General features: G+C 45.6%; 1 protein-coding gene across 2 annotated transcripts in view; it reads left to right on the top strand.

The window, feature by feature from the left end:
- Window positions 1-15,156, top strand: part of WDFY4 (WDFY family member 4) — a 226,034-nt gene that overhangs the window by 66,962 nt on the left and 143,916 nt on the right. For both annotated transcript variants that reach the window (XM_081561673.1, XM_081561666.1), the window contains exons 18-24: window positions 121-299; window positions 2,473-2,704; window positions 3,765-3,910; window positions 4,919-5,030; window positions 5,736-5,926; window positions 8,899-9,051; window positions 12,983-13,056. In XM_081561673.1, the coding sequence (XP_081417799.1) occupies window positions 121-299; window positions 2,473-2,704; window positions 3,765-3,910; window positions 4,919-5,030; window positions 5,736-5,926; window positions 8,899-9,051; window positions 12,983-13,056 (1,087 nt within the window). The remainder of the gene's footprint in view (window positions 1-120; window positions 300-2,472; window positions 2,705-3,764; window positions 3,911-4,918; window positions 5,031-5,735; window positions 5,927-8,898; window positions 9,052-12,982; window positions 13,057-15,156) is intronic.

Here is a 15,156-nt window from a genome sequence, read left to right as displayed (position 1 = left end):
TGCTGCTGTTAGTACTCTATGGGAGGCTCCGCACTGGCCCCGCTGGCACTAGGGCCCCTGGCGCTGGGTCGCTGCTCCCTGACACTGCAGGTGAGGACTGGTGCTCGTGTTCTCTTCCAGATATCATGGAACCCGAGGATGACCCTGAGCCTTCTGCAGGACGCCAGCTTCGGGTCAGGTGTGGCCAGCTGCTGGCTTGTGGTCAGTGGCACCACCTGGCTGTGGTTGTCACCAAGGAAATGAAAAGGAATTGTACAGTTTTCACCTATCTGGATGGACAGGTCATTGGCTCAGCCAAGGTGAGATGTTTCTCCCAAGCTGTGCTTGCCCCACGGCCATGCCTCCTAGTCACAGAGGTAACCAGAAGGATTCATTAAGAGCATTAAAAAAAAGGTCCTTCAAAACATAAAGTTAACTTTTGACTTCAATTGTTAACAGTTCTTCTTACCTCACACCATCCTTTCTTCCTTCGTTCCTTCCCACATTAAGTATTTATTGAACACCTAATATATGTTAGGTATTGTTTTAGGTGTTAGGAACTGTCCATGCCCACCAATCAAATACTTCTAGGAGCATGCATATAGTACAAAACAAGAGGTACATTTATGAAGCTTGCTGTAGCAAGAGCCTTCTTACCCTCCTTACCATGGAGTAATAAGGCATTAGGAGGAACTAACAGGATATAGGCTCACTTTAGGTGATTTTTGGGGAGGGTTCAAAAAAGTGGAGGTCGGTCAGTTCTGAATGGGGTGCTGTCAGAGAGACAATTTGGTATCTATGTATGTTCAGAACTTTTAATCAGGAAGCAGAAGGAAAGAGAAAGGGCTTAAACTGTCACTGGAGAAAGAGCAGTGGTCACTCACGTTAGCCAGGATGAAAAGTGTGGTTACATTTGTGGTCACCCAAAGTCTTTTTTTTTTAATCTCTTTAGGCGTAATTACAGAGTGGGCTAGTTTTGATCCTTTTTCACAAAGTTTATTGGTATCCAGTCTTGTTTCATAGAATAGATTGTATTCTATGAAGTAGAACATGTATTGTGAGGCTAAGAGCCTTGTCCTGTTGATATCTGGAACTTGCTTTCACCTAACATAGGGACTGGCATACAGAAAGCATGCAATATACACTTGATGAATCATATTGAGTTTATAGTTACAAGGCTGATGTGTTGTTCAGTGAATTGGCACATAGATGAACATCCAACCTCAGGGGCCTACTAAACCAGAGAGTCAGCATGGAGGTTAGAAGGGATGTGATGCCATGAAAATATGTCAAAATATGCAAAATATGGCATGGAGAATGGCCAAGGGCCAAGACTGACAGAGATGACTTTCGAAGATGATTTCAACAAGTTGGGTCAGGATCAGCAAGTGAAATTTAAATGGGATAAACATAAGGTCTGCATTTAGATGCAGGTGTCTGTTGGGCAGAAAAAAGATGGACTTAGGTTGGAGATGAAACAGCAGTTCTCAAATGTTAGAACCTTATTTGAAACTTGTATATCCTCTTTAGTGAGGCCTGTGTATATGTTTCACTCATTTCTAATTGGATTCTTTACTTTTTACTATTGAGTTTTAAGAGTTTTATCTAAATATTTTAGATAGCGGTCCTTTGTTGGATATGTAATTTTGTAAATAATCTCTCCTAATCTATAGCTTTCTTTCATCCTCTTTCACATGGGATTTTGCAGAACAAAAAAGTATTTATTTTTCTTGTGAGCAATTGTAGTTTCTGCATGTTCTTTGTTAGTCTATAGAATGCAATTGATTTTTATGTGCTGATTATATATCCTGTGACTTTGATGAATTCACTTATTAGTTTGTTTTTTGTGGATTCCTTAGAAATTTCTACATGGACGTGCCATTTGCACATAGAGACAGTTTTATTTCTTCCTTTCTAGTCTGTAGCTATATTTAGTATGTAAAACTTAATTAATGTGCCAACATTAGACTTTAAATTTCTTTGTGAAATGACTGGAAAAAAAGATGAACCTTTTAGTGATACTTAATATTTTTTTATCACATTTATTTCCAAAGGCACAGTGTCAGTTTTTTATTCCCATGCAGCTTCCCAGGTGGTGCTAGTGGTAAAGAATCTGGCTGCTAATGCAGGAGACTCAAGAGACTCAGGTTCAATCCCTGGGTTGGGAAGATCCCCTGGAGGAGGAAATAGCAACCCACTCCACTATTCTTGCCTGGGCAATCCCATGGACAGAGGAGCTTGGCGGGCTACAGTCCTTGGGGTCACAAAAGAGTTGGACATGACTGAGAGCACATACACACAGAATTTTTTTTACAAACTGTTTTATGCAGTGTTTCTCAGCTTTGAGAGTTATCTTTGTAACGTTTCTGAATAAAGTTTTTACTTTGAGAGATGAATAAGGTACATCATTTTTTGTTTTATGTATTTATCTGATTAATTCTGAGGTTAAATACATCCCATCTACCCCTTTCCCCCACCTTTTTGTTTTAACAGATGTTGTACATTCAGGCCTTACCAGGACCATTCCTTTCAATGGATCCATCCTCATTTGTGGATGTTTATGGATATATTGCTACCCCTCGAGTTTGGAAACAAAAGTCATTACTAATATGGCGTCTGGGCCCCTCGTACTTCTTTGAAGAAGCCATCTCAATGGAAACTCTGGAAGTTATTAACAAACTTGGCCCAAGATACTGTGGTAACTTCCAGGCTGTGCACGTCCAAGGTATGAGGTGTTTTGATTTATAATGACCTTGCTGATTCTAATTTTTAAATAGACATCCAGTTATTTATAGCTTATCTATAAGGAAAAAACTCAGCACAGGCCAGTCATTAGGGAAGGCCTCTGTAATTGGATTATTATATATTTACAAGCCAATAGAAAATGTCGCAGAAAAGGAAATGACAATCTCCTGTAGGTTTCAATTCCAGAGTACGTAATGGAGAAAAGTGGGTGGGTAATATCATCAACAAAGAAAGAGGGAAGAGAATGAGATAAATAAGTTACATTCCTTTTAATGAAGACGCTTTTTAACTAAAGTATACTGTTGTCTTCAATTATTAAACAGGCAGACAAAACATCCACATTTTCATTATTGATTGTTGGCTGTTCAAGCAGGCAGTATTGCTCTCTGTGCTCTGCCAAGTCGAGGGGGTCAGCTCTCATCTGGGAAGAATGATAAATGATTCTATGTACTGACGCCTTCTTGCATGATGAAGGGTAACTGAACGCTGTGGAGCATTTCTGTCTTTAGGCTTCATGTGTTCTTTGAACTTCAGTTCCTCTAGCAACGAGCACTGGCAAGAACAAATGAGGAGGCCAGGTCTAGAGCCAAAGTTTCATCCACTCTCAGTTTACACCATGCTTCTCAGGTAGCACATATAGCTCTCCTTGAGTGATCACCTGTGTGCTAAAACTAAGGGAGGTGTTTACCACGGACATGCAGCTCACTGAAAACCATAGGGCTTTCAGCCCAGCACTTCGGTTTTGGGGGTGAGGTTACATTCACAAGAGATGTCTCAAGACTTAGTAATTTCATACCTGGAGTGCTTCTATTTTATAGTAGGATTAATACTATGAGATTTCTCTGCAGTTTTCTATGTGTCAGAAATCACAGGTGGGGACAAAACATATAATATATGACATACAATGCAATAACATATAATAGCTACAAACATTGCTCAGTGATGACTTTGCCATGTAGCAGTAGAGGCTCACTCTTCTGAGGGTTAGTTTCCTACTCAGTAAAGTGAGAGTAGAAATAACTGAAGATGTGTTGTTGTAGGAGAGGATCCTGGTGTGGAAGTGACACCCCTGGTTGCAGAGGAAAAGGTTTCCTTTGGCCTTCACATAGCCAGCTCCTCCGTTACCAGTGTTGCAGACATCAGAAGCACATACAATGAGGTGGACAGCCGTCTGATTGCTAAAGAGGTACACCTTCTAACGTCACTTGCTGCTCCTTTTCGGAATAAAAATCTCATGGCTTGCTGCAGTTTTCAGTGATTAAATGAATGCTAGTTCACATTTGTGTGTGTGTGTTGACAGACCCACTTCATTTGTGAAAATATTCTATGACTCCTGCCCATTCACACTCCTCAAGACCAAATCTCTTCTTTCAGAGAAGAAAGTAGGTACTCTTCATTCTCTTCAGTAGAGCAAGAACAAATGGAATATTTAAACAACATTTGTGACACTGGAAACACTTCCTTTTCCTAAGTGCTACTAACCCCTAAGATTGTAAAACAGTCTTTGAGTCACTGTGTTTAAACAAAAATTTGCAAAACAGCAAGCAGACAAGTTAGTTAGGCAAAGAGGCCATTAGATTTCCTAATCCCCTGCATAAAGAGCTCTTTTGCTTACTGTTGATGAATTTGGGCTCGTTTGTTTATATTCTCGCCACCCTCACAGACAGAGGGTCCCCTCCCTTTCCTGAGGAGGTGGGATCAGGGGTTAAGTCCTGTTGAGCACTGAAACTATGCCTTACCAGCACCGAGTCTTCTGCTAGAAGAGGCCAGAGTCCCGTCTTCTGGCCCTTGGAGACCAGGGATGCCAGGACTTTCAGAGCTGGATGACCCTACACTGGGAAGAAGGCAGCCCTGGGCTTCTCAACACTGTTATGCCTCCAAGTGTCCTCAAGGCCTTCCTACTCTCATCAGCTCCTCGCTGTGAGCATTTGTTTAATTAGTGACCATGTGGGACATTGGTGGCACAATTGTATAATGAACTCTTCTTCCTTCTGATTAAGCCAAAGACTGGGAGGCAGGACAGAACCTGGATTTTGGCTTCAGTCCCTCTGATGTTGGTTCAGTTATTATTCATCCAATGGCTTACATTAACGGAGTGCCAGGCCTCAGGATGCCTGCCCTCCAGGAGCTCCTGAACAAGACCTCCTCCTCTCCAGGAAAGTTGCTTAGGACTAACTGTTGCCAATTTCTCTAGATGAACATTTCATCCCGTGACAGTGCCGTGCCTGTGTTCTTGCTAAGAAATTGTGCTGGTCACCTCTCGGGTTCTCTTCGAACCATTGGAGCTGTTGCTGTGGGCCAATTAGGTATGAACTTTTCCTGCTATTTGGGAAGAAGAGCATGTGGCTGGCATCACTTGTGCAGCCTGAAATTCTGGGGTGGTAGGCAAGACTGAGTGGGCTGAGAAGCTCAGATGGTGAGAGTAAGAGTTGAGAGTTAACCCCACCAGAGAGTCAGCTTCCCTGCAGAGATCAAATCACTTTGCTGTATCTGACAACTGGTAGTGAACTTGCTACTAACCAAGCTGGCATCTGTGCACAATGGAGCCTATCTAGTGAGTATAGCAGGGCCTCTGAGTAGAGGCAATTGTGGTGGTGGTTTGGGTGAAAAAAACAACTGGTGACTGTGCCTTGCAATCAGGCAAGAGCAAAACAGAGAGCTGGTGCCAGAGGCCAATGCTGCAGGATCTAGAGCCCAGACAAGAGCCAGAGGTTGTCAGAACAGCCAGCTCAGAGGATGACTGGCTCATCTGGCACTCTGGACTGAGACAGAGGGTGGAGGTCTGAAATCCCCTGGGCTGTTTGAGCTTTCTGTGACCCAGAAAGGACTCAGCACAGGATCTCTCAGTGACCTAAAACTTTTAAAGCCCCTACTCTTCCTCCCAGCTTGTCCTGTGCACAAGCCCCACAGCTGTAAGTGGATGATGTTCCTGACAGCTCTTGCATGCTGCCAGAGGAATTTTCACTGCAATGAAGCTGTGGTGTACTCAGGAATGTCTTTGTCCCACACAGGGGTAAGAGTGTTCCACTCCAGCCCTGCTGCCAGCAGCCTGGACTTCATTGGTGGGCCTGCCATCCTCCTGGGCCTCATTTCCTCAGCAATGGATGACCATAGCATGTACGCGGCTGTGAAAGTCCTGCACTTGGTTCTGACCAGCAATGTCATGTGTGACCGCCTGATGCAGCACATCTGTGGGTACCAGGTAAGTCCACCCTCCCACCTGAGTCTGCAAATGCCCCCTACCACCCAGCAAGAAGCTGTCATCCCTGAGGAACAGGGAGGAGCCTTGCTGGCCCAAGTAGACATTCCTATCAGTATGACTTTTGGAGAAAGGAAACTGAAAGTTCCTTGGTCCCTCAGCATCACCAGAGCAGAGGGCCAGGTGACAATCAGCCAGAGAGGGGCTCTGACCAGGATGGGGATGCTCACCTGTCTGTGGCTGCCAACATCTTTCACTGATGAATTCAAGAATCATTTGCGATCCCCCTACTTTGCATCTAGCATGACAGCTAAGAGCCCAGACCTTGGAACCAGAGTGCTAGGTTGGAATTGAGCCTCTTCCTAGCTTTCTACTTAACTTTTCCTGAGTTACTTACTCTCTCTGTCTTGGTTTCCACACCTGTACAATACGATCTATTGTATCTCCTGTATCGTGAGGTTGCAGTGAGGACTAGATGATTTAATACAGGTGAAGGGCTTAGAATTATGTCTGGCCCAGACGAAATGCCCTAGAAATGTTGACCAACTTTAGTTCTTAACCTTTGTGCCTCAGTTCTCTTCTATGTAAGATGGGAATAATAACAGCTCCTATTGTGTAGAATCGTGATCACAGAATTAATATATGCTAAGTGCTTAGAAGCATGGCTGCTCAGAGTAACTGCTGTGTATGTGTTCACCATGATTATATTGCTATTTACTGTTCATAATGTCAGATGAGACGCGGACACTGTCTTCCAGGAGTGCCCTGCCTGGCTGAGAGGCAGCCAAGAAAGGAATCATGGAGGGCAGCGACTAGGGTCAAAGTCTAGACAAAGTCACTGGGGCACAACAGCTGCAGGTTCCTTCTGGGCCCCGTGTGGGCAGGAAAGAGCCTCCTTGTTTCTTTGGCACCCAAGTCAGGGGCTTAGAGGAAAGCTGTCTGGTGTCACGTCAAGCAACCCCCTCTCACCTGGACTGTGGCCACAGTTGGACCACAGTCTATGTCTCCTGCCTCTCCCTCACCCTACTTCATCCATTTCTAGCACCTTTTCTTGCTTTTTCCTAATATGCACGCTCATTTGGCATGATGTATATGTACTTGTTCCTAGTGGCTCAGCAGTAGAGAATCCACCAGCAATGCAGAAGGTGCTGGAAACTCAGGTTCTATCCCTGGATCAGGAAGGTCCCCTGGAGGAGGAAATGGCAACCTGCTCCAGTATTCTTGTCTGAAAAATCTCATGGACAGAAGAGCCTGGTGGGCTACAGTCCATGGGATCACAAAGAGTCGGACATGACTGAACAACTGAACACAGACACACATATGTACCTGTTACCGTGTTTATCAGGAACAAAGTGACAAAAAAGAGAAATATGGGTGAAGCTAGGATAGAAGAGTTATCCCAAGGAGCAGGCGAGGGGTGGGTTCCAGAGGGCAGGTGAATGGAAACCCAGCTCGTGACAGGAAGGAATGCAGTGCGGGCATTTGTGGATCTGGTGGTGAGGAGAGGAGAGTGTTTGTGTCTGCGTTCTAAACTCTCAGCTGTGTACTGTGTTGGGTGGTGATGGTGGGAAGTTGTGGAGAGAGGAGAAGAGTTGAGATCATCATCTGTAGGATGAGGAAAGCCAGCTTACAAAAAAGCAGAATTGGACTGCCAGGCCAAATTGAATACCAGTTTGACATTTACACTATTAATGTAAAGTGAAATCAGTCAACTTGAGTGATTTTTCTCATGCAACTTTCAGCCATTCTAATTATGTCCTGGTGGGGGAGTGGGAAATGGTCAGATATGCCAAAGAAGTGACTGGAATAGGATCTATTTGCTGATCTAAATTGTCTCAGTTTGGGCTGCTATAACAGAATACCATAGACTGGGTGGTTTATTAGCAACAGAAATTAGTTTTCTCATAGTTCTGGACACTGGTAAGTCCACAATCAGGGTGCCAGCATGGTCAGGTTGAGTGAGGACCCTCCTGGATTGCAGATGGCCAACTTTTCATTGTATCCTCACAGGGCAGAGTAGCGAGAGGAAGGATGCTCTCCTGTGACTCTTTTTGAGAGCACTAACCCCATCTGTGAGGGTCCACCCTCATGCCTTTATCTAATGCTAATTATTTCCCAAAAGACCTGCCTCCAGATACCATCACGCTGGGGACTAGGGTTTCATCACACGGAGCTTGGGAAGAACAAACATTCAGCCCATAACAAGCGAGACTTCCTGATGACACATTGGAAGAGTGTGTCTGAGAGGACAGGGAGAACGGACTTTGTTAGAAACAGGAGTGGGGAATTGAGCTGTGAATGAGCCGGGCTGAGAATCTCAACGAAGTGGATGAGAACCCAGATACAAGTGGATGGTAGGTCAGCCTGACTTTTGTGCTACTGAGGTCAACAGAGACAGAAGGCTAGGTCAGATCCACCTAGTCAGTCTCTGAGATGAGTGTGGGCCACTGGGGTTCCAGTGCCTGGACCCTGGTATGGATGCCTGTGTGTTGCCAGTTTCCCAGGGCCTGGCACAGCAGAATGGCAGAATGGTACATCTGGTGGCAGCAGCCCAAAGTGAAGCTGATTTAACTGGGTTTGTGGGCAGATGGTGGCTGCCTAGTGATACAGCAACATCTGTGTGATGGGTATGAATGTAGGACCCCGTAAAGGAAAATGAGAAAAGCACAGAAAGGGGGAAGGAAACCAGGAGACAGTGGCATTCTGGAAATGTGGAAAATTTAGGGAGGAGCCGGGGCCCACAGTGAGAGGTGAAGCCACATAAGTACAGAAAAGTGGACACTGGTGGGGAAGCAGCTGCAGAAGCTGGTGTATGTTTTCCTTCTGAGAAAAACGCAATGGATAAGGTAGTCCCAGACAGCAGAGTGTTTTCAGACTGGGCAGACAAAAGGTGCTGGTAGGAACAGGTAGATGAAGGAGAGAGAGTCCTGATGATGTATTCACTAGGAAACTGCTTTGTGTTTTAACCTTTGCAGATAATGGCATTTCTCCTGAAGAAAAAGACCTCTTTTTTAAACCATCGCATTTTTCAGCTGATCCTGTCTGTCACTGGCACTGCAGAACTGGGCTTTGGGTCCTCTGTAATCACCAACGTTGGTGTCTTTCAGCACATCCTCTGCAATTTCGAGGTAAACTGGAGGTTGGTCACTAGCCCTAAAGAAGCAGGTGTGTGGTGATACAGAAAACTTGGAGCCTCCTATAAACCCAGCGGATCAGCTTCCTCCAATGGGGTCAAGGTGGTAGTGAAAGAGAAAACCACAAAGGCTTTGGCGCTCAGAGGCCCTGCTTTATAATTAACTCCTACCACGAATAAGCTATGTGGCCTTGGGCAAGTCTCTTGACTTCTCTGAGTTTGAGTCTTCTCCTATGTGAAAGGGAGACCATCATCTCTCCCTCACAGGTGGTGCGGGAGTCAAATCCTCTACTACCTGGGGAAAGATTTTAAAACTGTAGGCTTCCATACATAAGAGGATATTAAAGCATACCAATTCCTTTGGACGATGCTTTGCTGTTTACAAATGCTCCTGTAAAGGAATGAGTGAGAAATCCTGAGGGCACACAGGAGGCTGAGTGAGGAGTATCGGGCAGACCTTTGGGTAGATCCCGTCACAAAGCATCAGTTATTGAGTGCTGGTCACACGCTGGTGAGTTCTGGAGGCACGATGATAACCAGGACACAGCTCCCACACACAGCCATCTGGGCCCAGGACAGGACGTAGCTGGGTGCCAGCAAGTGGGACAGGGCCTCTGGGGAGTGTGAAGAGGGGCCAGTCAGCTCAGCTCGTGGATCAGGGCTCTGGGGCTGAGTTTGGCAGAACATATTCAGTGGGGAAATGTTCCAGGTGGAGTGGATGCCGTTTGCTCACATGTAGGGATGAGAACAACCTTAGGCATTTGAGAGCAGGTGGCTTTGGGCACCTGCAGCGATGTCATTGCAGGTAGAGGTGACTCTTTGCAACCCCATGGACTGCAGCACTCCAGGCTTCCCTGTCCTTCACCATCTCCTGGAGCTTGCTCAAACTCATGTCCATTGAGTCAGTGATGCCATCCAAACATCTCATCCTCTGTTGCCCCTTCTCCTCCTGGATCTGGAGATTGATGCAAGGATTGTCAGGGAAGTCAACCAGACCTGGGATATGGGCTCCCAGTGTATAGCAGGAAGCAAATATGCAAAATAGACTTACCACCCTGGTAAACAAGTCAGCATGCCTTGACCACACTGCTGCCCCTTCTAAAATGCCATGGCCATCCTCAGGCATCTTGGCTCCTCTATATCATTGCTACCAGCCCAGCCCAGGAATTACCCACACAGGAACCCACCGGGCTCCCACTGCCTGCTCCTGGAACCACCATGGGTACCACCCACCCCCTCCCTGAATAAACTAGCCCCTCAGCTGAGCTGGTGCTTTTCACACTGGGGTTAAGAAAATAGGGAACTAATAAAAAACAAGCACAAAAATGCTTTAAAAAACCCACAATAAAACGAAATGACACAAAATTTTTAAAAGATTGAGAGGAGAGAATTTTAAAAAGAAGAATTTCCCCAGTGTTGGCTACATCACGTGAAGTCAGGGCAGGGATGTGTCTGTTGTGTTTGGAGGTCACTGACAGGTCGAGGGAAGAGTAAAGGGTGGAGTTGGACGTGAGGTGAAGAGCAGGGAGGAGGCTGGAAGGAGACAGTCAGTGAGTTTTTGAAGAAGAGAAAAAGAAGTGTTTCAGAACTTAGGAGACTTCAGCAGTGAAAAGGGGGCAACTAAAATACCAGTGTAAGAATCAACTATTGATGGGGCAAGTCCTTCAAGGAGAAGGAAGGTTTGGGGAGCAGAGAGTAGGTTACAATAGAAGGGGCAGATCCTTGATGACTGGTTTGCAACAGGGAGGGGCAGGACATTGAGAAGCTGAAAGGGACAGGAAGTTGAAGTCATGCATGCCCTAGGCCTGTGGCTTCAGAAAAGGCCACCCCTTTCTGAGACTGAGGTTGTCCTAGGGGTGGGGAGAGAGCAGAATTTGATACATTATTCATTTGATATTCAAACTAATTTAATACAGACACTTAATACAGTCTTGAGTACAGGGGTTATGTGACATAGAATAACAACCAAAAGATTCAGATATGCATGTTTTCCAAAATTCAGACAGTTGGTATTACGTAAAGTAATTTCTAAAAGAGCTGGGTAGCCTCAAGTGTGCTGAGACAACTTATTTTTCTAAAGCTCTGGAGCAGAAGACAGGGACAGGCATATGCTTCAGGGTGTCTGTCTCACTTTCTCAGCTCCCCAGTTCCCAACACAGAGCCTGATGTATCATTTATTCAGTGACTGCCTTCATGAATGAATGCATGAATTCAAGTATGCAAAGCTCTTGGCATCCTCTTGAGTATGTTGGGGTGCTGTGTCTGGTTACCTCTACCTTCCCAGGAGCCACATTTATCAACACTAACTCTCTCAAATGACAGCTGCCCTACCTCTGTGTGTACCTGGCAGCGACTGTGCTTTCAGGGGCTGGAAATATGTCAGGCTGTTTTTTGGCTTAAGAGTAATCCACTTGTCTTATTTTGGTTTACTTTGTATTCACTCTTTTAAAAAAGGGAGTGGATCCTTATTGAGAGGTCACTACGTGGCATGTATGATGCTGAGCCTTGGGGATTGGAGAGGAACAGTCTCTGCCTTCATAATAAACTTATAGCCGCTGAGGTTGTTCCACTTTCCCCCATAAGTAAATGGATGGAGCCATGACTACTTGCTTGGTTCAAGTGAGGTTGATTATTGACTCTCTGAGTCACTGTCTGCAGGAGGTGCCTGTGGGGGAACACAGCAAGAAGGAAAGAGAGTGGGCTCCATGGTCAGACAGACCAGGGTTTGAAGCCAGTCTGTGCCAATTAAAAACTGTGGGCGCCAGACAAGGTACTCAGTCTCTCTGAGCCTCATTGTTCTTATCTACTAAATGCAGATAATGATTTGGTTTTAGGACTTTGTGCAATGCTTCTTGCCTCCAGCAAACGATACCATTTGTAAGTGTGAGCTCTTTTTGCTCCTATAAGAGTGCACTCTTAAACTCCCACATCGGAACTTTCTAGATTCTGGGAGTTAGGAAATGTCATCATTTAGACCCTAGTGGCTCAGATGGTAAAGCGTCTGCCTGCAATCTGGGGGACCCGGGTTTGATCCCTGGGTTGGGAAGATCCCCTGGAGAAGGAAATGGCAACCCACTCCAGTACCCTTGCCTGGAAAATCCCATGGACAGAGAAGCCTGATAGGCTACAGTCCATGGGGTCACAAAGAGTCAGACACGCCTGAGAAACTTCACTAATAGAGCTCTCTAAAGGGAAGTATTAATAGAAATAAGAATGAAGGCACACTATCACCTTTGCCCCAGAAGAATGGGAAGCAACTTCATTTTGTTTACAATAAAGAAAATAACCCGAGTGATAAACTTCACTCTCAGAATCTCAGTGCATTTCACAAGTGTGTGTCATCCACAGTTCTGCTGCATAGGAGCTACAGGTTCTGTAGATAGGGGACCTGAAGAAATTGCACACATAAGCTGAATGCATAGTTGTTGCAGTGTAAAATCTGAGAGATGGGACTCAGCTCCTAATTCCAGTTCAATGACTTGTTGGTGGTAAGGGACCTGTCTCTCAAAGGTCTATCTTACACTCTATTTTATCATCTATAAATTGGGAACACTGATATTTGCCTTGTTTAATAGAATCCAGTGAGAATGAGATGCGTTTGGTGTGTTGACACACAGGCTGTGAGGCCCAGGTTGGGGCACATATAGAAGATGGTTACTGTAGGTGTCCTTGGTTTGAATCTAGATCCAGAGCAAAGCTCTAGACAGCAGCAGAGATGGGGAAGACAAGAATGGTGTTTGCACTTTCTCCTGGGGGTGGTGCCCTCTATATTTTTTAGCGGTCAGGAGAACTGGTATGATTCTGGAGCTGGTAAGCTGTGTTAGTGATTCCAAGCCAAAGAAGGCCACACCCAGCACCTCACCAGCTCACACTGCCTGGCAACCCTTCCCTTCACACACTTGATTTCATTGTGTTCTGTCTTCCAGCTCTGGATGAATGCTGCCGACAATTTGGAGCTCTCTCTCTTTTCCCATCTATTGGAAATCCTTCAGTCAACAAGGTAGGCTGGGCTTTGGCAGCCTGAGGGTTACAGCTAAAGTTTCATGCCAAGAATAGGAACTAGGAGGCTAGGACAGCCAATTGCTCAGTAACTATGGACTTCTCCCATTCCCAGAGCATGAGGTCCCCAGGGGACAGCATGTCTGTCTTAGTCTATTCAGCTGCTCTAACAAAAGATACCATAGGCTAGTTAGTTCAGTTCAGTTCAGTTACTCAGTCATGTCTGACTCTTTGTGACCCCATGGACTGCAGCACACCAGGCTTCCCTGTCCATCACAAACTCCCGGAGCTTGCTCAAACTCATGTCCATCGAGTCGGTGATGCCATCCAACTATCTCATTCTCTGTCCTCCCCTTCTCCTCCTGTCTTCAATCTTTCCCAGCATCAGGGTCTTCTCCAATGAGTCAGCTCTTCACATCAGCTGGCCAAAGTACTGGAGCTTCAGCGTCAGCATCAGTCCTTCCAATGAACATTCAGAACTGATTTCCTTTAGGATGGACTGGTTTGATCTCCTTGCAGTCCCAGGGACTCTCAAGAGTCTTCTCCAACACCACAGTTCAGAAGCATCAATTCTTCAGCATTCTGCTTTCTTTATGGTTCAGCTCTCACATCCATACATGATTACTGGAAAAACCATAGCTTTGACTAGACGTGCCTTTGTCAGCAAAGTAATGTCTCTGCTTTTTAATATGCATCTAGGTTGGTCATAGCTTTTCTTCCAATGGAAGCCATAGTCTAGGGGACTGACAAACCACAGAAGTTTATTTCTCACAGTTTTGGAGGCTGGAAATCTAAGATCAGACTCTGGCAGATCCAGTGTCTGGTGGGGACCTGCTTCCTGGTTCATAGTTTGCCGTCTTCTCACTACAACCTCAAGTGGCAGAAGGGGTAAGGGAGCTCTCTGAGGTCTCTTTTATAAGGGCACTAATTCCATTCATGAGGGCTTCACCCTCATAACCCAAGCATCTCTCAAAGGCCCCTCTCCAAATGCCATCACATTGTTACTTTTTGAATTAGTCAAGGCTCTTTTGATAGCAAATGGCAGAAATAGAACTCAAACCAACTTAAAGAAGGAAGAAATAGAGGGTGAAAAGGAAAGCAGAGAAAGGGGACATTTATTGGCTCATACAGTTGACAGAGGCAGATCTTTACATGTTGTCTGGATGATGCTTATATTACTTTATCTGAGATCTATCCCTGGTCTTGTCTGTGCTTTCTTCCATGCTGGCTTCATTCTGGCTGGGCAACTTCATAGAGTGTCCTTGGCTCTGCACAGTCAGCAGACAGGGCTTCTTTTTCACTCAGTACTCCTAGCAGTAGGATGGAGTCTCACGGGCCATCTTAGGTCATGTGGCCAGGCCAGGAGCATCTCTTGCCCTCTGGATCGGGTGGAGGAGAGTTAGAAAGAGGTAAGTCCCCCAGAAAACCAGGGATTGTGATCAGAATAAGGGGGAAGGGAGGCAGGGAAGCCAGTCTATCAACCCACCTCCTTCCTTACACAGCAGGCTGTTCACATCCACCTCCACCTGACGCCTTACAGATCGACTCTTTTAGTGATCATTAGCACCTTAGTGTTTGAAGATGTTTGCAACCACCCTTTCATTCATCCACTCATGATTGACTATCTGTTATAACCCACTGCATTCCATACCACTTCTTAGTGCTGGAGGTTCAGGGAAGGACAAGACACAGCCCTGTGGAGAAGGAATGCAGAAAGCAGGCTGCTCAGTGCTGTGATGAGAGCACAAAGGACATTGGGGACTTATAGGTGATGAACGCACATCTTCCCATTGAACCTATGAGTGCAAGCCACACATAGAATTGGCTAGTTCTACCCCTTCTGTGTATCAAGTATATGGGGCTTGGCAGAATTCAACACAGCAGTACTGAAAGACAGCTCAAGAAGGAGCAACCCATCCACATTCATTCTCCTCCAATTTCTTTTCTTTTCCCCTTTCCACTGTCTTTCTGTACCTGTTGTTTTCTAAGAGACGGACACTCACCCTGGGAGCTGTTTTCTTTGGGGGAGTAGAATTTACAGGAAATTGTATTTGTGATTATCCTGAGGAGGGGGTGCGGAGGCTTGAATCCCATCTCTCTC

The sequence above is a fragment of the Giraffa tippelskirchi genome, chromosome 2, assembly GCF_054371585.1.
Source record: "Giraffa tippelskirchi isolate mGirTip1 chromosome 2, T2T-mGirTip1v1.2.pri, whole genome shotgun sequence".
In the NCBI taxonomy this organism is placed as follows: domain Eukaryota; kingdom Metazoa; phylum Chordata; class Mammalia; order Artiodactyla; family Giraffidae; genus Giraffa; species Giraffa tippelskirchi.
This window is presented reverse-complemented; position numbering and strand designations above follow the sequence as displayed.